Raw genomic sequence first — 27,499 nt, forward strand, 5'->3', positions numbered from 1 at the left:
TGACCATGTCTCTTTTCTAAAATATGGATCAGGGACAAAACAAATGGATTCTCTATGAATGGCACTAATGCAGTTACTTATAGATCAAGATGCATAATTAATTAGATCACAACATTTTCATAATTAAAGGAAAAATACAAATTGTAATTGTTAATTCATTGCCAACTTCCCTGTAAGACAGCTTTTTCTTTGCCTACATATATGGTTGTTCTTGTTTTTATTGTTACATATTTTTCTAGCTATTTGAAGTACCACTCAATAATTACTTTGAGCTTGAGCTTGTGTCTCTCTGAGATGATGAGAGGATGGCCTCAATGGCTTCTTTCACTTGAGAAATATCAGGAGCTTTCCCACCTTGAACGGGCCAAAATTCATCGGTCGCCAACACCTAAATCATCATATCTCACACATATAAGCGCTGTAGTATATATTTGAAGGCATGCAATAGAAACATTAATTTACAAGGAAATTATATATTTGATGTCACACCTTGACTTGTAGTTGAAGAAATTTAACATAATTGATCGCTTTCTCTAACATGGTGACCAAATCAACCTGCAAATATACAAAAATATAATATAAACTTGAAAACCCCAACTTTACAAGACATTATTTCATATGTTGAAGAAAAATACATAAGCTAGTTAAGAAATTAATCTACCTTGCAGCCATTGGGCACCAGTTCTTGCAGTATCTTAAGCCGCTCGCTAATCCGCTCTCTTCGATTCTGAAAGACAGATATTCTTTTATCATTATAAATTCCATTTCATATAGTTTGCTTAAGTTGCACTCAACGAATCAAAACTACAACACAAACAAACCTTGGCTGCAATACTTTGGGGGTCCTTAGAGGGACTTGTTGATGACTTGGGTTTGGGCTTCTTAGTTGAACCAGTGCATTGCTTCTTTGAAGGTTGCATGCTCTCTCCCTGTCAACAAATTTCTTCTATATCAAGGCCATTATGTGTGGTGCACAATTGAAACTATACAAGTTACATGACAATGTTAGCTTCCGTTTTAGCAAAAATCTACTGTTAATCTAGACGGCACATTTTAGCAACAATCAACTTGATATATTAAATAGTCGAGATAGACATTTATCCAACATAACATATGCTAAATTGTTCAATAAGAATTCGTATCGCACGACTAACCAAGTTAATTTTCGGAACAAATTAAGAGAAGAAAAAGGGGAGCTAACCGTAATGGGACGCTTGTGAAACCCCGCTTTTTGCTCGTCCGGTTCCTGGAAGCTATCAGATGCTTCAGAGTGTAACCATGCATAAGCCTCATGATCGCCATGATCTTCTTTTGAGGTATTGGGGATGGAGCTGCTGTAATTGCTAGCCGTCTGTAAACAACTAAAATCGCCCGAAAGACGTGGGTCACCGATGCCAGCCATCTGATTCCACTGGCTATAACTACCATGATACAAATCACTATCGCAGTCGTCTTTGCTGGTACTACCATTCAAGTAAATGCTTTGAGAACTCTGCTTGTTTTTATCAAAACTAAGCAAAGATTCACCACTGTTGTAGTACCCACTTTTGAAGTTAATGAGATGATCAGGTTGGTAATTAGATGTGGCTCTAAACACAAATCCATCAGAAAGATCTGAAACTTGAAGGGACTCATGAGTGCATGAGTCATGAGGAGTAGATATTCTAATGTCCTTGGCTAGTGCCATTTCTAGAGAGAGAGAGAGAGAGAGAGAGAGTAGAATGAGGCTAAAGTAAACTACTAAACTAGCTGATCAAGTAGTTAGCTAGCTAGGCACGCATATGCAGAATGACACGAAGAGTGGAAACCCTATTTGTAGGGATTCAAACTAAAAGGTAATATATATATCATTGGTTATGGGTCTGATTGAATTATCATTAATTAAATAAATAATTAAAATGTGTGACACTGGAAGTAGCTAGCTAGCAAAGTCTAATTAATTACATTGCTCATGGGAACAAGAAAAGTGTATAAATTAACTAATATTGTGGAGATTGAGATGTTTTTACGGTGTTCATCTTTGATCATAGGTGAAAGGTCACAAGTTCTCGTCTTACAGATAACAATGACGTATTATATTTGTGTTGTGTTCGATACTTAGTTATGTGCTTGATTCATTATACTGCCTAACTTAAATCACTCCCTTGGAGTAGAATATCCTTCTCTCGTTAGAGTAGAATATCGTTCTATAAAGATAAAAAAAAAACAAAAACTAATATTGCTGTAAATAATAATTAATTAATATTTTTGTACTGGGATTGTTAGCTGGCAGAAGTGAGGAATTAGATAGGGAGAAGATTAGAAGAAGATAATTTTTCTCCGAGGAAAAGCATGCAGCAGAAGGGTCGCCGGATCTTTCGCCATCCCACGTCGCTGAGATTCCTCCCAGAATTGAGAATTCATATATCACCGTTCCTCCGGAACCTGGACCACTTTAACGTAGCTTCCTACCAGCTTTCCCCTTCTCTCCCATCGGCACGTGGATTCCGGCTGTATTTTATTTGTTTTAATACTATTTTTTACATTCTATTTCTATTTCTATTTCTATACATAATAATGCATTCGTTATATAAATATGAATTGGATACAGTTATTGCATGGCCATTTACATTAGGGTATTATCTGGTTTTTAGTTTTTCTTCTCCATTACGAAGCTCAAGTTCAACTTTAAACCCTTCGGTACGCCTAAAGCCAAATTGTCAGTCAATTTTTCAAAGTAGGGTTAGCGCCCCACCACTAGTCACACTAATATTTTTCCAATTTAGTAAGTTGGGTAAAGCCAACCAACCAAATAAATAGATAACAACTTGGGAAGGCCAAACAGACCCAGTAGATAAAAAAAGGAGTAATTAGGTTTTCATCCTTATTTTTACTACTCTATTGATTAAAACCTTATTACTTTTCAATTTTTGATCAAGGTCCTTTGTATTAATAATATCATTAATTATTTCAATAATAAAATATTTTTTATTTCTAAATATATTCATTTAATATTAAAAATGTTACAATTAGTATATTTATATTTATGGCTAAATTTTTTATCATATATTTTTATTTTTAGTTTGTACCCATTTTTAATTTGCAACCCTTTTTTAATTTGTACCAATTTTCCTTTCAATTTTATTTTGTACCCATATATTAATTTCTTTTTGTGCCCATATTTTTTAAAGTTTTATTTGTATTGTACCCATATTTTTTTATTTATTTGTACCCATTTTTATTTTTGCTAAATGTACCCATTTTGAAGAATGTACCCATGTTTTGATACAATAATTTTTTGGTTATTTTTTATGAATGTACCCATGTTTACACACACACACACACACAATAGTATATTTATATTTTAATATTTTTAATCCCACAAATTATGGTTTTTTATTTAAAATCTCATTACTATAAACAACTATAAATTTTAATTTTTAATTTAAAAAATATAGTAACGTACATAGAAATAAATTATCAATTAATTTTAGGGACTTGGATCAAAATTTGAAAAACAACAAGGTTTCAGTCAAAGATTGTTCATAACTAGGGACCGCATCTAAAGTCTCCCATAAAAAAAAGACAGTAAGCATAACCCTAATTCCTATCTTACAATGGCGGCAGAATGTTGTTGCCACCGCCATGAACGCCTTGCCAGCAGCCACCAAGGCAGCTGCAGTGGAGAAATTAACAAAGTGTTGACCAAGGCTTCGCAACGCAAAAGTTTCAAACTCGCAGCAGCAAAACAAATCCCAACCTAAGCTCAACATTAGAACCGCTACACTAAGGGAGAGCCACCAGATCCAAAACACCTTCACATAAATGAGATTGTTTAATATAATTAGTTGTAATTTATTTTATCAAGTTTTTGTTAAAAAAATTGCATTCTTCAACAATTTCGATGTTTGGATATGTTGAGATGTGGTAACCAGAAGATACACTATATTTTCATTCCTTTATGATCTGAGATAGCAAAATCACTAATGCATATTGGTTTCCCTACAATGTCAAACGTTTTGTATAAGAGAGTGAATTCGTCATGTCTTTGAGTCTTTTTCATCAATGACATGTTTTAGTTGTAAGTGAACTGCCCAACTGAAAGCCTGTATCCCACATCTTGATACAAGTTGAGACTAAATTAAACTAAGCATTCCCTCAAGTCAAATAACATGTAAAGAATATTTACATGCGCTGAACATTTGGCTGCCTGTCAAACAAAGTTGGCATCCTTTTGTATATATATGTTTTATAAACCCATTGAAGATCATGGTCCACATGCATATGTTGTGTCTTTGACAAAGACAATAGGGGGAGGAAAAGGGAAACCCTAAGCTGGCATCGGAAGAAGAGAAAATTCCTTGTCTCAAGGAGATTGTTTTGTTCCTTACCTTGAACCTCTCACTTTCTTTTTGGTCCGAATCAACATCTATTTATTACACAACAGATCATATCTCTCTCTATATATCCAATAATTAAGATCTATATTGAGGCTTATTTTCAGTTACGACACATGTACCTTTATATGTTATGTTATCTTTCTTTACCACTTGCACTGTTTTTTAGTGTCCCACTTTACCCTCTATACTATATTATCTCACTTTAACTTTTTCTTCCTCAATGTTTTACTTTACTCTATTTCGTCAAATAAGTTAAGAGAGTCGTTAATTACATTGAGGTGACAAGGACAATTTAATCTTTTCAACTACGTTGGTTGTGCGGTATGTGAGATGTTAGTGGAACCCATGGTTAATGGAGGTGGATTAAGCTCATGCTAGGGTTTCATTTTTGTAGACTAAGAGAAAAATATAAGAAGAGAAAGTTGAATTTCAACATTCACGAATCAATTTCAATGTTTTTGGATGTTTTTGCAACAATTATTAGGGAGAATCTCTGCATCTATTGCTATCCTCTTCTTTAATTTTCTTAACATTGAGAAACCAAACCTTGGGTTGAGTTTTCTTCCACATCTTTGCATTCATGGGTCTTACTAATATAGTTGAAAAGACTACATTGTCCATGCTATGTTGGCACAATTAACGGCTCTTTTTCACTTATTTGATGAAAGAGGGTAAAGTGAGACATTGAAAAAGAGTGCAGGTGTTAAAGTGAGACAACATAGAGTCTAGGTAGTAAAGTGGAATATAGAGAGAGTGTGTAAGTGATAAAGTGAGTCAATATAGAGTACGTAGAGACTAAAGTGAAATTTAGTGAAGAGTACTAGAAAAATAAGCCTTATTTTAATGCCCTTTCCCTTAAGTCCTTGATGGTTCATAATCCTAATTCCATAACCTCTAAGAAGACTATTTATTGATTCCATCTGGCAGTTTTAAGTTTCTAGTCATTCTTTAATTATATGTTTAGCACATGTCAGAGCTGGTCTCAGTTCTAGGTTAAAGATTGAATTTGTCCCCTCTATCTTATATTATCTCTATTATATAGGTTGATAGGAAATAATATTCATTAGATAAATTTTAACGGTACATTAAAGACGTTGACAAGTAAAAAATATTACATATAAAAGTAATAATCTCAAAAGTAAAACTTAAGGAGGAACAAAACCACATAAGTGTAATAGCAACTCCAGTGGACAGGGGACCTCTTTAACCTAATCCCTTCCCTTCCTTGCTCCAGCCCACGTGGGCGATTGTGCTAAGGAAGGGTCCGTGTGAGAAGGGATGCACAAGTCCAAGGCCTGAGTGCTTGAGGGCTCTCTGATGCAAGGCTAACATTAGGATGACATCAGCCATGTTATAAAAAAATTTGCGTCAAGCGTCTCGTGGGGGTGCGTCACAAACTAGACTTCAGTCGGTGGGGCCCGCGGTTTGAATTCGGATATGTTACTATTTTGGATGCCACGTGGCACCCTCAAGGCCGTTGGATTTCAACGGATTTTTTTGGACCATTGGATTTCCAACGGTAAAAAAAAAATTCAAACCTCCCCCAACGGTTGGATGACGTGGCACAATCTCAGCTATTGGATTCCAGATCAACGGTCCACGTTATTCGCCTTTAAAAAAAATTTAAATAAAGAAAAAAGGAAAAAAAATTTGATTTGTTACCGTTGTGCCACGTGGCACAATCTAAAGGGTTGGATTTCAAATTTTCTTTAATCCAACGGTAAAAATTAATTAAGTTAATAAAAATTTAATAAAAAATGTAAAAAATTAATAAAAATCTGAAAAAATTAAAAAAAAAAAGATTTTATTTTTCTATAAATACCTTATCATTATCTTCCACCTTACACCACAATTTCATATTTTCTCAAATACTTTCAACCATATTCCAATCTTTCTCTCAAAGTTTCTATATACTTTTGTTTCCATCCTTTATTATTCCTCCTTATAACTCACCATCCATTCTAAGAAATCACACACCAAAATCAAAATATCTATCCTTATTCATAGTATATGCTTCCTTCTTACAATGTCTTCTCCAAGGATGTTGTGGGAAATCGATGAGCAAGAGAAATAATTGTTTAAGCAAGGGGAAGAAATGTTCAATCTCTAGGGGGCGAAAATGAAATAGAAGAGGATGAGGATGAGGAGCGTAGAAGGAGAGATGACGAAGCAAGAAGCCAAAGAGCCTCACATTCCCATCGAGTCATCCAAGATGTGGCTGAGATCTTTAGGCCCAGCCGTTCCGCAAACATTGATAGAAGCAGGCAACGACGAGGTAAGATCTCTTGGACGGTTATTTTGTCCGTAACAGTGCATTCCCTGATACATACTTTAGACGTCGTTTTAGAATGGAACGACATTTGTTCAACAAAATCATGATTGCTGTTTGCAACCATGATTCTTACTTTGTGCAAAAGAAAGATGCCTTTGGTGTCATGGGTCTCCTTCCTGAGCAAAAAATTATTGCTGCCTTGCGGATGCTTGCATATGGAGCATCTGTAATCCAAGTGGATGAGATATTGAGGATGGGTAAATTAACCATTCTTGAGTCCTTGATGAGGTTTTGTTCCGCAATCGAATCTATCTACACCAAAGAGTACCTTTGGAGACCTATGACAATGGACTTGCAAAGGCTTTTGAAGAAGGGTGAGATGCGAGGTTTTCCTGACATGATTGGAAGCATCGACTGTATGCACTGGACCTAGAAAAACTGTCCAAGTGCATGGCAAGGAACTTATGGGGACAAAAAAGGAGCAAAAAGTATCATTTTGGAGGCGGTGACATCATTTGATACATGGATTTGGCAAGCTTTTTTCGGTGTTCCGGGAGCTAAAAATGACCTCAATGACCTTGCCCAATCCCCAATGTTCAACGATATCCTGCAAGGAAAAGCACCAAAAGTCACGTATTAGGTCAATGGACATAAGTACCACGGAGCATACTACCTAGCAGACGACATTTACCCACGGTGGACATCATTTGTCAAAACAGTGCCACGTCCTGCAAGTGAAAAGGAAAAACACTTTGCAAGCTGTCAAGAGGGGTGTAGGAAGGATGTGGAGCATTGTTTTGATATCCTCCAAGCTCATTGGGTGATTGTCAGGGGTGCTGCCAGATTGTTTGATTTAGAGTCACTACAATCCATCATGATGACGTGTATCATTCTTCACAACATAATTGTGGAAGATGAGTATGATTATGATGTCATTGATGAATATGAACCAGACACGATGAACAATTCCAAAACACAAATATATTGTGCTCATGACACCACCGAAGAACCCGTGCAACACGAGCCATTAGAAAGGGATGGATGTTACAATGAAAGGCTCATTCAACGATATACTTCACTTCAATCCTCATACTATTACAAAGCCCGACAAATTGACTTGATAGAGCACTAGTGGGAATTGAAACAAGCTCAAAAAACTTAAGTTCATTTAGTGTGTTTTTTTTTAAGGGAAAATTAGGTTCACATCCTTCTTTTTGTTACTCCATTGATTAAAATCCTATTCATTTTCAATTTTTGATCAAGGTCCTTGGTATTAATAACATCATTAATTATTTGAATAATAAAATATTTTTATTTTTAAATATATTCCTTTAGTGTTAAAAATGTTACAATTAGTATATTTATATTTATGGCTAAATTTTTTATCATATATTTTTATTTTTAGTTTGTACCAATTTTTAATTTGCAAATATTTTTTTAATTTGTACCAATTTTCTTTTCATTTTTAATTTGTACCCATATATTAGTTTCTTTTTGTGCCCATATTTTTTAAAGTTTTATTTGTGTTTGTACCCATGTGTATACCATCACGTGACATTGTATATTTAATCAATGATAGAAAAATTACATATGGTATATTTATGTTTTATGCCTAAACTTTGTACCATATATTTATATTTTTAGTTTGTACCCACTTTTAATTTGCAACATTTTTTTTTTAATTTGTAGTATTTTCTTTTTAGTTTTATTTTGTACCCATTTATTAATTTCTTTTAGCACCTATATTTTTAAAAATTCATTTGTACTCATAATTTTTAATCTTTTATTTGTACCCTAATTTATTTATGATGTACCCATTCTTCTTTATTGATGTACCACTTTGTTATATGTGAAATGTACCAATTTTTTTGTAAAATGTACCAATTTTTTTAACACTATGGATACATTCTTTTGCCATTTATTATTTCTTATTTTTACATAGTTTTTATCCATTTATTCAATTAAAATGTTTGAATTTTTTTTATTATAACCGTTTCTAATAGTATTATAATGAAGGATTTTAAATTTATAGGATTATAAATCTCATAAAATATCAAACAATTAATTGCAAAACTATAAGAATATAAATATTAATAGTAATATAATGAGGTGTACAAAGTCAAGGGCCTTGATCAAACTTTGAATACTATTAAGGTTTTAATCAAAGAATGTTAAGGATTATGGACCACAATCAAATTATCCCTTTTTTTAATTTGGTGTGTTTATGTAAATTTAGCGAAGTCTATCGAAATCTATCACAAAAAATTATCCTTTCAGATAATGACATGTGGCACAACGAGATGGATTAAAAATCCTATCCGAAATTACAAATAAAATTATTTTTTATTATTTTATAAAATAAAAAATACTAATATTTTATTGTCTATTGTCATAACTATTCAGTTCAGGGATGAAGATGCAAAAAGCAATTATTGTTTATTAAGGGCATTTACTAGTCATTGGAGGGGATTCAATTGGCAGTTGCCTTGGGGGGGCCTTCCTACACTAGAAGTGCTCTAAGTATTGCTCACTTCACCAAATTAAAGCATAATCCTAAACCAAACTCATGCAACCCAAAATACTCGAAACCGTAAATTAGTGTCCAAAAATCCACATATTGGTTCTTCCTTACTTGTTTCATCAGTGTCTCCTCCTATACCAGTTCCAAATAACAATAATGTTTTGGTTCTTCTGATCAATCAAGTCTTTCATCTAGTACTAAGTCATTCAATCAAGAGGGAAAAGAAACCCATACCGAGTTGATTTTTAGCTGTTGTGTAATTAGTGTTAACTAGCTTTCGTTTGTTCAGCAGCAAATTCATTTGGGTATAAACAATTTCCAGTTCGAATGATTTTTTTTTAAAAAGAATCTTCAAATAAAGATTAAGAAATTAAACAGTTTTTATTATTAATTTTCTACAGAGTAGATACCTTATTCGTAAAATATGAGATATGCAAATTCTCCACATAGATGGAAGTTTATCCTTCCATTAAGTTCTAAGAGTATTTGGTATTGCTAGTTTTTCCTCTTGGAATTATCTTTTAAAAGGTACATTCTTATACATTCTATCGGTAGACTTGTGTAAAGATTATATATGATATTTCAGTTTTCATCACGTGATAAATTCTTGGTCGTATACCCACTACCAGAATTTGCGTAGAACACTCGACAAAAAAAAGTTTTGTTTAACAAAACCTTTCTTGTACATCTATCCTTGATCATTTAAACGGTTATTTCTGATTTCACAAAACAAAGAAACTAGCTAGCCAGCAGCTAGGGAGTTTCTTGACCTCACCAGAAGTAAAGAATAATTTAAAACTTCCACGCAATAGTCTGATTTTATCTTTATTCTGTTTTATTAAGCTAGTTGCTTGAATCCACGCCCATCCCTCTCACCCCAAAAGAACAGAAAAGAGATGGATTAGGTTAGTTCGGATAAAAGGAGTTGCAGCCTTGCATCCACAAGAACTTCTTACGACAAACAATCTTCTGAGAAATGAGGAAAACTTCCGTTAACATTGTATCATTTATGATAGAGGTCATGCTATACAAGAAATTGGAAAGATAAAAAACATTTGAAAAACCCAAGAAATTTGATGTCATCACCCTATGTATAACGTCATTCTATATTACAAAACCTAAAACATTATATATATGAGGATCAGGAACACAATGTTAACGGAACCATCAATATTTCAATCCAGAACTATCAAGACATTCATTTCTAGTGAAGAAATGAAAGAATAAGAAACAATAAAATCCCAACCATTTAATCCAGCAGTCATATGATTTTGGATTATGATGATTTTTTGTCGAGATGATATTTAAAGAGAAACCTAAAAAATAAACAGTTGGGTCGTAGAGTACATTTTTTAGTATATGTTCTAAAATCTTACGAAGTGATTCGGATACTATATACTAAAATGCGACCAGATTTTAGTATATGTTGTATCGGAATCACTTTTTTTCTGGTTCAAAGTATGGGCATGCAAAGCAATGAAACGCTTTTTTCCTGGTTCCCTTTATTCACTCGAAGTTAACAAAAAAGAGCTGACCGTTTGAAATGAATATTTGCATGAAGGCTACACTTATAAATCTCCACTATATATATAAGGACAGAGCTAGGGTACACCACCTCATTACCTCCAATCCAAAACCCACTCTCTCTGTCATCTATCCATCACACTATAAATTTACAAATGGCACCAATGTTGAAGTTCAATGTGCAAGTCAGCAAACCAGAGCTAATTCAACCTCAAAAACCAACCCCTAGAGAATTCAAATATTTATCCAACATTGATGACCAAAAAGGCCTAAGAAACCACATACCATTCGTCCATTTCTATCCCCCAAGCTTAGCCTCGTCATCCAAAGATCCAGTTGTGATGATCAAACAGGCCTTGGCCAAGGCCCTCGTTTACTACTATCCGGTGGCCGGGAGGCTCCGGTGTGCCGCTAAGGGTAAGCTTGTTGTGGACTGTTGTGGTGAGGGAGTGGTGTTTCGTGAAGGCGATGCCAATATCAAACTAGCACAACTGCATCAAGTTGAAGGTGGACCGAAGCCACCATTTCCACAATGGGAATGTTTTCTTGTGGATGATTTATGGGGTAGCGTCCTCATCACTGATTCACCTTTGCTTCGCATGCAGGTTTGTGACGATGACTATTTAAGTTATTACATAATCCTCGTCATGAAATAGCTCCATGTCGTGAATGTCTTTCCCTTTCGATTTTCGTCAATCGACGATAGAAAGGTCAAAATGAAAACACACATTGTTCATACACGTTGTATTTTAACTGGAATGTTCTACTACTTAGTACTATCACGCGGTCATGCATATATATAATAGTTCATCTGTTTCAAACTTTGAAGAAACGTGAGGCTCACCCCTCACGTATATAAATGGGTTTCATATCTATTAGAGATGTGATTCACATATTTACTGATTATATATATGTATGCTTACCGATACACTATGAGGGAAGGGTTGGACGTATACATTGGACTCTTTCCTGCCTAGCCACCCCCAACCCCCTTGCCTAAGGGGAACGGGTGGAGTTGGCTCCACAACTTTTGGATTGTATATCTATACGAACTAGAAAAGTTAATTAGTTTGTCTTGTTTGTTTTTGCTCTATTGAAAATCCTTTTTTGTTAAAAGAAAAGGGATGTGCACATAATTTTTCTTCCCTCCATTGATGTGTAAATTTCATGTCACTTGGCAGGTCACAAGGCTTGCATGCGGAGGGTTTGTGTTAGCATACACATTCAACCACTGCATCTGTGATGCCTATGGCGCTTACCTCTTCATGACAGCCGTTTCAGAATTCTGCTTGAATCCAACTCGAACTGCTCCATCGTCGTTACCATCTTGGGGAAGAGAAACTCTCAACCCCAGGTCACCTCCCACCATCTCCTACCCCCACCATGAGTATGACATAACTAGTAGTACTAATCATGATCCTACCATTTCTTACGCAGAAAGCGACTTCAAATCTCTTGCTCAAACATCACTGTTCCTCTCTCAGGCTGACATATCATCTCTCAAAAACCAAATTAGTCCCAGATGTCCCTCCTTTGATGCAATCGCGGGGTGTTTATGGAGGGTGAGGACTCGAACCCTAATGAGCCCTCAATCCACTACAAGGCTTCTCTTCCCTATTGATACCCGTTTTCGATCCAAGCCATCCCTTCCCAATGGCTATTACGGATGCGCTGTCGTGTTCCCATGCGCAATTGCAAAGGCAGCCGAACTAGTCAACAGTCCGTTATATTATGCTTCAAACTTGATCTCACAAGCGAAGAAGAGCGTCGTTGGGGAGGAGTATAGAGCTTCGGTTTTGGATTTCATTGAGATGAATGGGCGTAGAGGGTTTTGTTCGGAAGGGACGTTTGTGGTTTCGGACATGACCCGATTGCGGTTTGTTGATATGGATTTTGGTTGGGGGAAAGGTGTGTATGGTGGACCAGCAAGAGCTGGAACTGGGGTTGTACCTGGAATGGTGACTTCAGTTATTGCGCACAAAAATGAAGAGGGTGTTGAAGGAGTGTTGGTTCTGGTTTCACTACCTGTGGAGTCATTGGACAAGTTCCATGAAGAGGTAAGGAAAGAGATTGACAGGGGTATTTCTTCTGCCATACACATTTCTACATTGTAGGGGACAAATTAGATTCCCATATTATTATCCTCATCTCTGAAATACAAGATCAAGTTCCAAAAACTACACTTGATACTTGATGTAGCTTGATTTTTCGAAATAACAATATTCCGCTTGATTTATTATTCAGCCCAATGTGATTATGCTCATGTTTAGGACTACACAATTTCTGAATCCGAATATATTGAGATGAAAATTGTAATATAATTAAAGATTCCGATAATTCCCAACTCCGATTCAAAAAAAATTGAAGTGTTCCCAACTTATTCCGATAAAAAACTTCAGAAAATATTCTAATTTTTTAGTGTTTTTTTTTTTTTGAGATTCTTTTTTTATAGTTATCTACTCAAAATACGTACTTTATAATCAAAATTTGTATTTTATTGTTAGTTTAGTTACATTTTGTTCATTGTTTTTATATTAAACATACACTTATATTAAATAGGGTAAGCATTCTACCATACTACAAAATTAATTGAATATTAAAAAAAAAAACAATAAATTGCTGTACAAAAAAATTATAGAATATTCAAAAAATCATAAAATATATGAATGTTCGAAATATATTTCGAAATCTCTGAGATTACTCCAATTTTAAAATTTCCAAACATATCGAAAATTTTGAATTTAAAAATAGTGATCCTATCCTTCTGATAAACACCCCTACTCACATCTAGCCAATGGACCAAGGACATGATATGAAAATGAATTTGAAGGAAAATGAAGCGCAAAAGTTACTGTTTACAACTAGCCAATGGGCTCCTATAGCTCGGATGGAGCGCCTGCTTAGCAAGCGAAGGTCTTGAGTTCAACTCTCAACGAGAACATTATTTATAAGGAAAACTAATGAAAAGGATTTGGAAACTTTGAGTTTTAATGATAAGGACAAAATAAAGGATAAAGTGAATAGTACCAAGATTGACTTTTTAGTGTAAAAATGTGGTTTTTCGTTAAAGTGAACAGTACCGGGAGCTTTTCGTTAAAGTTCCCTTATTTATAACCATCATCCCCACCTTTGAATGTTTGCTTCCTTTGATTCATGCAATCCAAAACCTTGAAACAAAGAAAGCGTGCATACGCAACAAATGAGTGCGGAAAACACTTCCCGTTACTAAAAGCTTTTTATCAATAAGGGAACTACTTTTTGCTTTTGGTGGCCATATTGCCAAACAAAACTTTGCAATTGGTATTTTGTCCTTTAGCAAATTTTGGATCAAAAGTCAATTCCAATCAAAGCAAAAAAAGTCAGACGTCGATAAAAATGTAGGGCAAATTTTCTATCATACAAAGCAGAAGTGAAACATAAATCTGAGTCAAAACATTTCCGATTTCCAAGCAAGCAACCGCGATGTCTTATCTTACAGATGCAATCTAAACGTACAACATAATCTAAATACATAAGAGCTTGACCTACACCTTGCAATAGATACCGTGCGGTTATGGTATTCACTGCGAAGCTGCACAAGATGCTGGTTGATTCAAGTTCAAGGTACCAGCTGGCAACCTGCAATTTTCAGGATGCACTTATTAAGCTAGCGAATACAGATTACCATGGAACAATTAAACACGGAGCTTCAGCAAGAGTTGATGCAACGACGACGGTTTGAAGTTGGATTGAAGTATTTTAAAATGAAATTCAAACATAACTTCAAAGGAATTCATAGTACACATATATTTACCCTCCCCTCACCTGGAAACCGAGAAGATATACTACACCATCATAAACAAGTTTTTATTTTCTATTTGAAATCAAGTTGAAGATTGAGAACATTTTTGTAGATGATTGTTATACTAAAGGAAACCCATTGCTACTGCCTGCCCTCTATAAGAATCCAAGAACGGAACAAGATTTGAAAGAATTTATCCCTGCTCAATCATGTACATCTTTTGGTTGATTAATTTTCCGTAGGCACACACCAAAGTTTAAGAAAATGTGAAGGCATAATACCTTCTCCAAACAACAAAACAATCCAGCAGGCATATTAGCTTATGAATACTCAGCAAGGCAAATAAAGCAAAACACAAGCTCTGTTTTTTAAGTTACTCTCCTGATAAGTTATGACACCAGATTTTCGTTTCTAGAAAATTTTACCAACTCATTCTGCATTTGTAGAAAAGGGAAATTGCTGAGCAATTATGGGTTCGGGAGGGAAGGAAGGTGGGGACGGGTAAACATGGTACCGTGGGAAACCAAAGCAAAGGAAAACATTACATGATACACAAAATTCTTCAAATTGGAAAGCAACATATGCATCCATGTATTCAACCAATAGGAAGTTTCTTCAGTCTTCATGAGAAATAAAAAATGTAATTAAATCTTTATAGTGAATGAAAGCACAAGTCAAAATACATAAAAGAAATGGGAAATAAAAAATAATAACAATAAGCTATAACTTACTGATTATCATTCTGCAAGTTTGTTTCAGACTTCTTGTTCTTCCGCCGCTTTTTGGAAGCTGGAAGAACAGCCCAAAAAGTTGGAGCAGGGCCCAAGGAAGTGGGAGCAGGAGTCAAGGAAGTTGAGGCAGGGGCCAAGGAAGCTGAGGCAGGGGCCAAGGAAGCTGAGGCAGGGGCCAAGGAAGTTGAGGCAGGGGCCAAGGAAGTTGGGGTTGTGGCCAAGGAAGTTGAAACAACAACTAGGGGCTGCTTACAAGCTGGAGGAACAAAAGCTATGGGAAGCTGGGGGGGTGCTTGAGAAGCTGGTTCCTCTTGCTTCCGTTTGATAAATTCATGGCGTGGCGGATGCATTCCCAAAGATGCCTCAGGTGCAACGACTACTGGAGTGTCAGTTGAGATCACATAACCTTGTCCTGTGTTTACTGCTGAAGTTGCAAGACTGGCATGTGAAGAGTCTGGCTCCTTGCTCTTATGTGCAAGTTTGTATTTAGATCTAAGGATCTCGGACATAATGGGTGCTGATTCAGAATCACCTGAATTTATCTTCAATTAGTCAGCCACAAGAAAATAAGTGCATGTATCACATTAACTCACAACATGTAATTTTAGTTTCTCTGGAAACACATGTAAAATTAAATATAAAAAACAGTACCTAGAAGTGATTGAATAACAACACGAGCTGCTAACTGTTCAGCCTCTTTCTTGCTTTTTCCAACATCCCCAGTATAGGACACACCGTTGACAACCAAAGAAGATACAAAAAAAGGAACCTTCGCATTTCCCTGAAAAGTCTGGTAAGTAGGTGGTTCTATTTTCCTTTTCATATTATATTCATTCAGGATACTCTTGCAAAACACCAGATCCTGGAAAATAACCAGAGGAATGTAGTAAAATTTAATATCTTCCATTCTTTTATATATTGCATTGGTAAACGCAAAGTGTAAACAAGTAAGCATAAGTTTCATTTAGATAGTGATGATGCCCCAAAAAAGAGTTGCAAGCTAATTTGACAAAACAAGTTTTTGAACAATTCAGAGTATGTTAAAACAAAAATTTTGTACCCAAACTGAAACATTGAGCATAGAAAACCAAACCTCGTGAACAGGAGGAATAGTAGGAACTTCATCCTTTATCTTCTCTGTTATACTGATCATGGCTAGTCTAGCAGCATCTTGCTCAGCAGCTTTTCGACTAGCAAATGTGTTGGATGAAGCATAGCAAACTCCATCCACCAACACAGACGACCTAAAAGTTGATGGTGCATGTCGATTTCCTTCATTGACAGTCTGATAAACCGGAAGCGGGAGGCCTGCTCCCTGGGCATATTCTTGCAGTCGATTTTTGTGCGTCAAGTGATCTGGTAGGCCTACACGAACTCAAATGTATAAGAACTTCCAAAGATCCAATCTTTTGCAAGTAAGTTAACAGAAAACAATTTCAGCATGTGAAATTTAAAGAATTTTCCTTATGCACGTTCAAAGGCAATATAAAAGAAGTGATATCATAACAATAATTACTTGAAACAAGGCTTCATATTTATTTTTTTCATTCTTTGAGCGATTTCAACAATGTTGTTGTGCATGTTAAAACCCTAAATTTCCTAGTAATTTTTTATCGAAAGATCTTCAAAATTGCAATCCTACGAGTCACTAAACCCTAATTACAGATTATGCATTCAATCAAACCACCCTTGATTTCGCTTATCTCCTCCAAATTGCATCAAAGCATACTTCCAATTCAATCGATCAGGAAAATCACATGTATTATAAAGATAAATTAAGTTCTTAGTTATCATCAAAGCATAATTCAGTTGCAAGCCATAGTTATCATCAAAGCATAATTCAGTTGCAAGCCATACTCCTCTCCTTCGAAGATTAGTTTTAACAGCTAGAAAATTGTTACAGCATCTCCATACAAAATGTCCAAGCTTATTAGGCCTCTCCAATTTCAAGATCATCGGCCACAACTTATTCTTTTCACCCTTTCTACTAGATTCCTTCCAAGCTCACCATAACGCTCCAACTCTTGCGCCACCTTACACCCAGACTTGACAGTTAAGAGCTCGTGCTTAGTATAATGCCAGAACACTTTACCCGCACACCCCAAGCAATGTAACGGCATGCTCAAGATAGTTTTTGCCTCATCTCTAGTAAAACACATCTCAATCAAACCCGATGCCAACATCTCGTCTCATGATTAATTAATAACTCCCTCCACACGGTGCAGCCATATCGCCGCGAACAGATACAGAACGAAAGGCTCGAGGTATATGAAATTGAAAACACAATTTTCCTCAGTGAATAACAAATGTAGTTTGTTCTCCTAAACCAGACATAAAAACAGCAGCACAAAATTACTAAAAACCAACGAACAGCACGAAATCATGTGAATGCTTTTTGGCATTTCGTTCTTTCAACTGAAAAATAATAATGATAATAATAATAATAATAATAATTTCTATTATTTTCAGGTGGAACAGACAGAGATAAAGTAGTAGAAAGATGAAAATGCAAGAGGTAGGAGTTACTCTTAGAAGAGGAAGCTGATGCAGAAGCAGAAGAAGCTGATGGAGAAGCAGAGGAAGCCGGATTCTGAGCCGGAACTTGGTCCTGGACCGGAGCTGGGTTGAGAAATTGGTGATGAACCGGTGTCGGATTTTGTGGCGGAGGTTGGTTCGAGAGCTGCAATTGGAGCTGAGAGAGATTGGAATCGGAAGCCTCCATTTCCACAGATCTAAGAGAAATCCAGGTAGCTTCTAGGGTTTCTGAAGCGTTTATTCAGGTTTGTTGGTTGTGCGGCTCTTTATTTATTTCTGTGGAGGTTGGTTGGGAAAGTTGTTATATCCAGGTCTGGTTTAATGGATGTGACGAGTCATGAGTGAAGAGTGATGCGTGAAAAATTAAAAACTTGATATAGTACAATTTTGTGGATTGAGATTCTCTCCGTATCTCAAGTTTTTAATCTACCGGACTCATCAATTTGGATCATTCAATTTAGATTTTGGAATCCTTATTAGCTCATCTATTGGCCCACTTTACATATAATTTATGGTTAAATAGCTAAAATGATCCCTAAGATTTACATAACCCATCACTTTGATCTCTAACATTTCAAATCGATAAAAGTGGTCCCTGAGATTGTCCACCATCTATCATTTTGGTCATTCTATTAAAAACTCCGTTAAGTGTTCAAGAGCTCGTAGCCGGAAGTTTGGACAATTTTCAAAGCTTTGTAACTCAATCGTTTCTTAACCAAATTCAACCCATAATATATCAAAATGAAGATAGGAAAGTGTAGAATAAGATTATAACTATTTGAAAGACCAATGGCTGCCAGAGATAGCCGGAAAATAGCCTCAAAGTTGACTGGTCCGAAGGAAAACTGGAAAACTAGGTAAATTTTAAACGTTCATAACTTCTTCAATACTCAACGAAATCAAGTGATTCAAACACAAAAATCATACTTCTTGACGAGGCGAAGAGAATGGTACATTTTTCGATGACTAACTTGCTGTGGTTTGGCCGGAAAATGGCTCGAAAGTGGTTGTCTTGGTCTTGAGTTAGCCACTTTTGAGCCGTTTTTCGGCCAAACCATGGCACTTTTGCTGTAAAAAAAGTACCATTCTCTTCGTCTCGTCGAGAAGTATGATTTTTATTTTTGAATTACTTGATTTCGTTGATTATTGAAGAAGTTATGAACGTTTAAAGTTTACCCAGCTTCCGTCGAGTTTTCTAGTTTTCCCTTGAACTAGTCAACTTTAAGGAATTTTTCCCGCCATCTCCAACAGCCATTAAGCTTCCAAAAGGTATAATCTTATTCTACACTTTCCTATCTTCATTTTGATATATTATGGGTCCAATTTAGTTAAGAAACGATTGAGTTACGAAGCTTTGAAAATTGCCCAAACTTCCGGCCAAGAGCTCCGGGACACTTAACGGAGTTTTTAACGGAATGACCAAAAAGATGGATGGTGGACAATCTCAGGGACAACTTTTATCGATTTGAAATGTTAGGGACCAAAGTGATGAGTTATGCAAATCTCAGGGAACATTTTGGCTATTTAGCCTATAATATTTTTCTAAAAGTCCTCATGGGTCATAGGCAATCCAATCTCCGAAAGTAAATAGCAACTGCCTTTAGTGAACTGCTCAAGCGTCTTTTCACACTTGGACTGAATAGCCCATACTACTGACATTAGAATATTATTATTTTTTCTATAAAATAATATAAAATGTCATTTTATTTTTAATAATGTCGGATAATAACATATTGGTTGAAAGTATTTAAAAATATTGAAATGTGATGTAAGGTGGAAGAATATGGTTAGATATTTAAAAAAAAAATATATATATATACATAATTGTATATTCGTATATTTTTAATTATTTTTTATAAATGTTTTGCATTTTTAATTATTTTTTTTATCTTTTTTTAATTGTGGGTGACGTCATTATGATGTCACACCACCTAGGCGATTCGGCCCTGGTGGGGATGTCAGGCTTTCCTGGAGCCAAGTGGATTGATGTGAGCTGGAGGTTTTAAAAAAATCAAAATCCAGTTCCAGAAATCAAAACCTAGTTCAAATTTAAAACCTAGCTCAAAATCAAAACTTAAATCAACATCAGCAACCAAAGTTGTTGCCCCTAACGGAGAACAAGCATCGACGACCCCAAGCTATTGTCGTCCCAATCCAGCCAATGTCTTCGTCACTGTCGTGGGCACCGACGTTCTTGGCCTCCCATATTCCTTCAAGGTCAGTGAGTGCCTCCCATAAAGATCTAATCTTTTGTGGGTTTGGGTTTCAACGGAGATCATCGGCGATGCAGGTCCATCGTCAATCGTGCGTAGCAGAGGTCAAGGTCGAAGTAAAGCAGACAAGTTCATCGAAGTGAAGCACGGTCTTAACCAGTCCCATGCTTTTCTATCGATCTCACTAAGGCCTTCTAGTGAAAGTTTTAGTCGAGGCGAGTTCTCTTTAGTCCCACTAAAATTAGTCCTGCGCACAACAAATACAAAATTATTTCGACAACTAGTCAAATCTAGCTTAGTGAATGTTAGTGAGGGCAAACAAACACTCCCTTAAGGGGTAATCAATGTTGGCCGCAAATGAAATCCAACAGTCACCAAAACTTCTGTACGAATACATTGGCTCACTGATAATGATAGTTACTGGGTTTTATTATTAATTTAAGTTTTAAGTTTCTAATTTTTTTTAACGACGAAAAAAAAGACAAGAAAAAGACATTAAATTCATATGTAAACAAAATTTCACGTGGCAAAATTTGAGTGGAAGTATCACTGGCTGAAGTGGTGATACCGTACTACTCCATAATTTCTCGCTCTCTTGCTAGTTGCTATCCATTTTCATTTTATTGAGTATTTTTAACCAGAATCTTGAATTGTCGAGTCTCTTCAACTGGAATCTTGAGGCAGGAGGGCTCACAGACTGATAGGTCCGACCACTCAATATCGATATATTGATTATTAAGTCATTCATATTCTTAATGTTGGTAATATTTTAATTACATAATTATCAATATCGTATCGTATCAATATGATTATTAATTGAATTTAAGCAAAAACATAAATAGCGACGTGATATTATTTGATTAGAAAGTTGGAGAAGCTGGTTGTGAGGAGACCTGCCTCAAGATTTTCACTTTTATTTACTTTCTGGTTATATGGTTTAATTACATGTCAACTATGTAAATAACCATAGATTCAACAAAAAATAATTATTATCTTTCTTAGGTCATAATAGTTATTTGGCTTATTTGGGTTTATCATGTAGTTTTGGTCTTTTTTTTTAGCAAGCTACTTCTTCTTGTCGTTGGTTGCTAATTGCAGATATAGTTTGGATCTCGTAGCCTCGCGATATCCTATGTAATATTTTCTTTTCTGTCGGGCTTATACCCTGATCCAAAACAAGCCTCTGCAAGGTAGAAAACAAATGGCTTCCCTCTCAGTATTATTGTTTAATGGACTTTAACTGGCCGCTAATCGCTCTATCCACTTTGGATTAAACACCAACAATTTTGAGGTTTATCCAGTTGAATATCAAAGTGTGAACAAGACTAACAAGAATAATAAGAATATTATTAATAAACGAGAATGCCGAAACGGTTAACCTTAAGAGGCTACATTGTGACTAACTTATTCTCTAATGAATAACAAATCATGTTATTTATAATAAACTAACCCTAACCCTAAAAGGTAAGAAACTAAAACCCTAATGCTAAAGGGCTAAGCCCAGAAGACCAAACATTCAAATAAACCAAAATACAAATATTTTCCAACACTCTCTATCAAACTCATGGTGGTACACGACATGGGTTTGCCAAAGTAGATGTGGATGCAAAACTCCAAATTCCAGTGCCAATGCCGATGCTGATGCTGATGCCAATACCAATGCCGATGCCGATGCCAATACCAATACCGACGCTGATGCCGATGCCAATACCAATGCCGATACTGATGCCAATGCCGATGCCAATACCGATGCCAATATCAATACCGATGTTGATGCCGATGCTAATACCAATGCCGATGCCAATTCCAACTTCCAAACAAACAATAAAAAAATTCAACCAATCAGACTATATATTTCTTTGTGCCTGTGCGAACCTTCAAACAAAAAACCAACTTTTTTTTGTCTTTATTCTTTTCTACTTTTTTTTTAAAATCCTCTTTTTTTCTTATTCCTTTTTTATTTTCTCCCTTTCCTTCTTTCCTCCTGTTGTGCCTTTTTTTTCAATGGATGCAGTAACCAAGTCGAACAAAAGGAAAGGGATTGCAGCAAACAAAACAACTCCAGTGCAAAGTCAAACTGCAAGACTTCATATCGGTTGCGACATATTCAAATGGTAGAAGTCGATGCGGGTACGACCCGAGTCAAGGGGCAGATCAATCTGTGAGATGCAAGTTTGTGAAGGGTGCCGATGCTCCAGATGCATTTTAAACTACCAACAACTAATATCGAAATAAAAAAACAGACAAACTAATACGAGCAAACAGAAGCAGATTAAATCTCGAAGGATCAAACCTGCTCTGATACCAAGTTGAATATCAGAGTGCGAACAAGACTAACAAGAATAATAAGAATATTATTAATAAACGAGAATTCCAAAACGGCTTCAAAACCTTAAGAGGCTACATTGTGACTAACTTATTCTCTAATGAATAACAAAGCATGTTATTTATAATAAACTAACCCTAACCCTAAAAGGTAAGAAACTAAAACCCTAATGCTAATGGGCTAAGCCCAGAAGACCATTCAAATAAACCAAAATACAAATATTTTCCAACACATCCCATTTATACATAAGAGTCAAGAACAATGCTTGTAGCTTACTAGGTGGCGCGGTAAGAGAAATTATGGCCTCGGCCTCGTCCAACATTGCCTTAACCACCACTCCGTCGGCCACCTCGACCTGGCTACGACCTCCACCACAGCGATGCCTTGGCGAACTGCTAAATGTCTGCATAACCATCACAAGGAGGTGTTCAAAACATACATACTTGCAAACAGACAACGACTACTAAGTGATAGAAACTGAAGGCATTGGTGTCAGATTTTCGATACTTTTCGCTCAAGTTTCAAGCCGATAAGAATACCTCTTAGGAGAACCTTGTCTTCCCATTGTACATTCCATGATGAAGTGCATTGCACGACAGAGAATCAAAGAAGTCATCCTAACATAAACCGTCTGAAGAACAAGAAATCTAAATTAACAAAAGTCAATTCCTTAATATCACCTGACATGCTCTAACGTCATTTTCATCTAGAGTATCACATATGTTAAGCAAAACAATGAAATAGTAACGAAATGATTTAACTTCGTTAAGATTACAGCTAACTTAAACTTGAGTACTTCGTAATGCAGCGAAAATTCGTCAAGATTATACTAGCCATCAAACTTCTTTTAATTTTTCTTTTTGCCAGCATTCGTGACGTTGGAAATTCAAACAACCTGAATTCTATAGTGAACCATGAATATATTGTTGATCTTACATACCAACTTATTAAACAATCCACATTTTACATAAACTAATAGATTATAATGCTAAGTATAGCACTTCCAAAGGAGTAGGATTTTCTCCCCTCTTTTTTTCCCTCTCCTTCCCTCCCCTCCTATTTGAACGATTACGGTTAAGTCACGTCAATATCTTATATTAATTTTTTATAGAAAGAGAATGACAAAATAAAAAATGTGAGATGAGAGGACGAAATGGGATGGAAAAAGGAGGGAAAATAATCCTAATCCTTCTCGAAAAGCAAAAGCATCACAACTTCTATTGGAAAACAAACAAAATCCCACTTCAAAAATAACTACAAAAATCTAAAAATGAATATAAAAAGGGGAGTTTTAACGAAAAGTCCGCGGTACTGTTCACTTTAACGAAAAAACATATTTTTATACTAAAAAGTCAAACCTGGTACTATTCACTCTACTCTTTATTTTGACCTTATCATTAAAACTCAAAGTTTTCAAGTCCTTTTCATTAGTTTTCCTTAAAAATAACAACCTAATTGGCCAAAAAAACTAAAAGGGGGAGTTTTGATGACACCATTTCTCAGACCAATGCTGGATTCTTTTTTGTTTTTTGTTCTATCCCGGGGCCGATTTGCTATTCATGTAAAAGTGTTGGATGTAAAAAGGTGAATATTTTGTGTTTAACGGTAGGACTTTGAGAATGTATGTGTTTTTTTTTAAAAAGTACTTAAAATTGCTTCCTCAGCCAATTTATAAATCATAAACACTTTTAACTTTTCCGTAAACAAACGTTTGGATACACCTCAATTTTTAAAGGGATTTTGGATCTCAAATAAGTCCGTAGATGTTATATTGTAACACATATATCATGTCAGTCCATAGTATGATGTATGTTTGTACCATACTTGACCAATCCGGAAACTGCTGAGCACCGGTCAACGTTATACCGTCAAGGACCCAGAAGAGTTTCCCTCCAACCAGGAGGCCAATCACAACGCGACACGTGTCGACATCAGAAGCCAATCATAGCGCGACACGTGTCAACATCAGAAGCAAATCACAACACGACACGTGTCAATGTCAGAATGAAACTAGAAACTCTCTTCTATAAATAAAGATCATTCTCTTACAATATTTCCTAATGTCATTTGTACTAAATCATTCACTAGTACTCACTAAAGGAGAGCTTGAACCTATGTACTTGTGTAAACCCTTCACAATTAATGAGAACTCCTCTACTCCGTGGACGTAGCCAATCTGGGTGAACCACGTACATCTTGTGTTTGCTTCCCTGTCCCTATCCATTTACATACTTATTCACACTAGTGACTGGAGCAATCTAGTGAAGGTCACAAACTTAACATTTTCTGTTGTACCAAAGTCCTCGCTGATTTTGTGCATCAACATTTGGCGCCGTCTGTGGGAACGACACTTATTCCCACTCTCTTCAACTTTGTCAAGCTGGTTTCCACCATTCGTACATTCTCTTTTGACCAGGCATCCCTCTCCAACATGGGGAGCGAAGAAAGCCACAGCACACAGAATGACACCCCTCTTGCACCTAATGCAAAGCAACGAAAGAAGGAAGGAAAGAGAGTTGCTCTTCAAGCTAAAGTCGATGAGCTAGAAGCTCAAAACAACAAGATAGCAATGAAGAATGAGGTCCTTCAGGAGCAGTATGAAAAGCTCTTTGAGACGCTCCACGAACTATGCGTACTCAAACACGCGAGCTTGTTGCCCCTGTGGACATCAACCATTATCTGGGTACCCCCCAACACGGAGGGTCACCTTCATTCGACATGGGTATCCCTGATGAGGAGTGAGCTAATCAGCAAAACATTGATCAACATGAGACTTCTCTCAACCCAGCTGCTTCGACCCGAAGCAAGAGAAGTGGAGGAAGACACCTCTTTGTAAAAGGGTTGGAAGGATCGAAAGCCGTTTATCGTGACTGCCGAGACTTCCTTAAGCAACGTCGAGAGAATCCCCTTCACATATGCTCGAAGATCAATGACCTAAGGGTTTCTGAAAGACTCGGTCCCCTCCCACGACCCAGGCCAGCTGCCAATCTAGGGAAGGAACGACATGTCATAGATGAACATGAAGGTACAAGGGACTCTGAGGTATTCCAACAAACTCGCCCTAGAAGTCAGTACGGCGAGTCCAAGGAAAAATCACACACCCTTGCTCAAACTTTCCTACTTCCAAGAGGCGATGAAGGCTTACGAAAGAAAATCCCAGTGGTACATGACTCCACTCAAGACCCCCTTGTCATACAGCTCATTGAGGAAGTAAACAAGTTGAAGGCCGAAAGTCAGGTCGAGATACCTGACTGGAACCAACCCAGGCCTAGCCCTTTCATAAGGAGGATCCTCGACACCCTCATTCAAGTGAAAACAAAATAAAAGCTTGGTTTACAACTCTATACTAGAAGGGAGGACCCAATTGAACACCTTGACCTCTTTGAGTCCACCATGGTATATCGGATGCACACCGACGAAGAACGATGTCTTCTCTTCCCCTCCACCCTCTCTAGCGGAGCTCTAAAATGGTATTGCCGTCTTCCACCTGAGACAGTAGACTCATTTGAGGAATTAAGGAAATTGTTTGTCTCTCAACACATCTTCCAAACCGATCGCTTGCATTCTGCATATGACTTGTACACTATTTTCCAGAAGCCGGACGAGTCACTACGAGAGTATACTGGTCGTTTCAGCCATGAGTATTCTTACTGCGCTGAGGCAGATGACAAGACCGCCCTCAAGGCCTTCACGGCAGGCCTACGTGATTGTTTCTTCAAGTACATGATCAATGCCAACACTTAGAAGACTTACTCTGAGGTGCTGGCACATGCTTACAACCATGCCTCCGCCGAGGCAAGGACATATCAAAGGAAACCTCCCACAACCACCCCTTATCAGCAAGTAGGGAGTGGAAGCCAGATCCAACCAAATGAGAAGACCTCGACCTTCCAAACGGCAGCGGTGCCTCCTCCTGCCTTACTTAATACTTTGCCAAGTCAACAGATATATCAATCTCAGGGCAAAAGGAAAGATTTCCATCCTCACCAGTCTCATTTTAGTAAAAGGAGTAAGAGACACTACCGCAATAACCAAAGGTATCACCATGATAATCCCCGACCCCAGGCAGTCAACACAGTGTGTCAAGCACGTGTCAGGACAACCCCTACCCCGAGGTATGAGGCATACACACCTTTGAACGCCACATGCGTGGCTATTTACCCTAGCATAGCATACTTGATACTGAAGCCAAAACCGAGGCACCCGGATTACAAGCCCATGAAAAACACGGGCACGTTTTGCTGCTACCACGAGCATAACGGCCATGACGGCGAGAAGTGTATCACCCTTCGTAATCATATTGAAATTTTGGCACGTGAAGGAAAAATTGATCAATTCCTTCTTCACCCTCCAAGGGGTAACCGTAACCAACGCCAGGTAAATGTGATATATTCCATAAGTGGTGGCACACCCATATCTAAATCTTCCAACAGGACCATGAAAAATAGTGAACGAGCTTTAAGGTCTAGCCACCAAGTGTTTCACGTCGAAGACATCAGTGGAGGTAAGTATTAAAAGCCTAAATGGGATCCAATATGTTTCTACCCTGAAGAAGAAAGAGGTATCATCTACCCTCACAACAACCCATTGATTGTGAAAGCTCACATAGCCAACTTTTAAGTACGACAAATCCTGGTAGACACGGGGGCTTCTATCAATATCATGTTTGCTGAAGCTTTCATGGCACTTAATGTGGTTGAACACTTGTTCGACTGCTCGATTTCCCCTCTGATAAGCTTCTCCGGTGATATCGTGCAACCTTTGGGGAGCATACATTTACCTTTGACCATTGGTACAGGCCCTTACACAGCTACCATTACCACTAACTTCTTGGTGGTTGATTGCCCAACGACATACAATGTCATCTTCGGACGCATATGCATCAATGATCTCAAGGCCATGGTATCCACACACATGTTATTGATGAAATTTCCAACCTCCTATGGCAATGGTTACATCAGAGGAAATCAACTTAGTGCACGATCATGTTACAACACTTTGGTCAAGCAACATTACCTGCTTGTGCCCAAGGAAACCCTTTCTATACATGACCAAGTCATAAAGACCAGCCCAGACGAAGCCAGCTTGGATCTTCACGGTGGCAACAGTCAACCCGACGATCCTCGAGATGACTCTTTCACCCAGCAAGCACAACCTGCTGAAGAGTTGGAGAAGGTCTATATCTCAAAAGATTATCTGGATTGCATGGTGAAGATT

At 36.9% G+C, this 27,499-nt stretch overlaps 3 protein-coding genes across 3 annotated transcripts; 1 reads left to right on the forward strand and 2 right to left on the reverse strand.

Moving 5' to 3' along the window:
* Window positions 1–73: 73 nt before the first annotated feature.
* Window positions 74–1,787, reverse strand: LOC126583410 (putative transcription factor bHLH086). Its single transcript, XM_050247750.1, has 5 exons — window positions 1,202–1,787; window positions 822–929; window positions 662–727; window positions 490–555; window positions 74–388 (listed from the first exon to the last, which is right to left on the reverse strand). The coding sequence occupies exons 1-5, from the start codon at window positions 1,685–1,687 to the stop codon at window positions 263–265; spliced, it is 852 nt and encodes a 283-aa protein (XP_050103707.1). The 5' UTR covers window positions 1,688–1,787; the 3' UTR covers window positions 74–262.
* Window positions 1,788–10,808: 9,021 nt separating this feature from the next.
* LOC126583181 (benzyl alcohol O-benzoyltransferase-like) lies at window positions 10,809–12,935 on the forward strand. Its single transcript, XM_050247491.1, has 2 exons — window positions 10,809–11,301; window positions 11,878–12,935. The coding sequence occupies exons 1-2, from the start codon at window positions 10,852–10,854 to the stop codon at window positions 12,808–12,810; spliced, it is 1,383 nt and encodes a 460-aa protein (XP_050103448.1). The 5' UTR covers window positions 10,809–10,851; the 3' UTR covers window positions 12,811–12,935.
* Window positions 12,936–14,119: 1,184 nt separating this feature from the next.
* Window positions 14,120–18,084, reverse strand: LOC126583060 (double-stranded RNA-binding protein 4-like). Its single transcript, XM_050247358.1, has 5 exons — window positions 17,735–18,084; window positions 16,302–16,573; window positions 15,860–16,070; window positions 15,209–15,740; window positions 14,120–14,314 (listed from the first exon to the last, which is right to left on the reverse strand). Exons 1-5 carry the CDS (start codon window positions 17,928–17,930, stop codon window positions 14,257–14,259), a joined length of 1,269 nt encoding a protein of 422 aa, XP_050103315.1. The 5' UTR covers window positions 17,931–18,084; the 3' UTR covers window positions 14,120–14,256.
* Between the last annotated feature and the right edge of the window lie 9,415 nt (window positions 18,085–27,499).

The sequence above is a fragment of the Malus sylvestris genome, chromosome 9 (assembly GCF_916048215.2).
Source record: "Malus sylvestris chromosome 9, drMalSylv7.2, whole genome shotgun sequence".
Taxonomy (NCBI): Eukaryota; Viridiplantae; Streptophyta; class Magnoliopsida; order Rosales; family Rosaceae; genus Malus; species Malus sylvestris.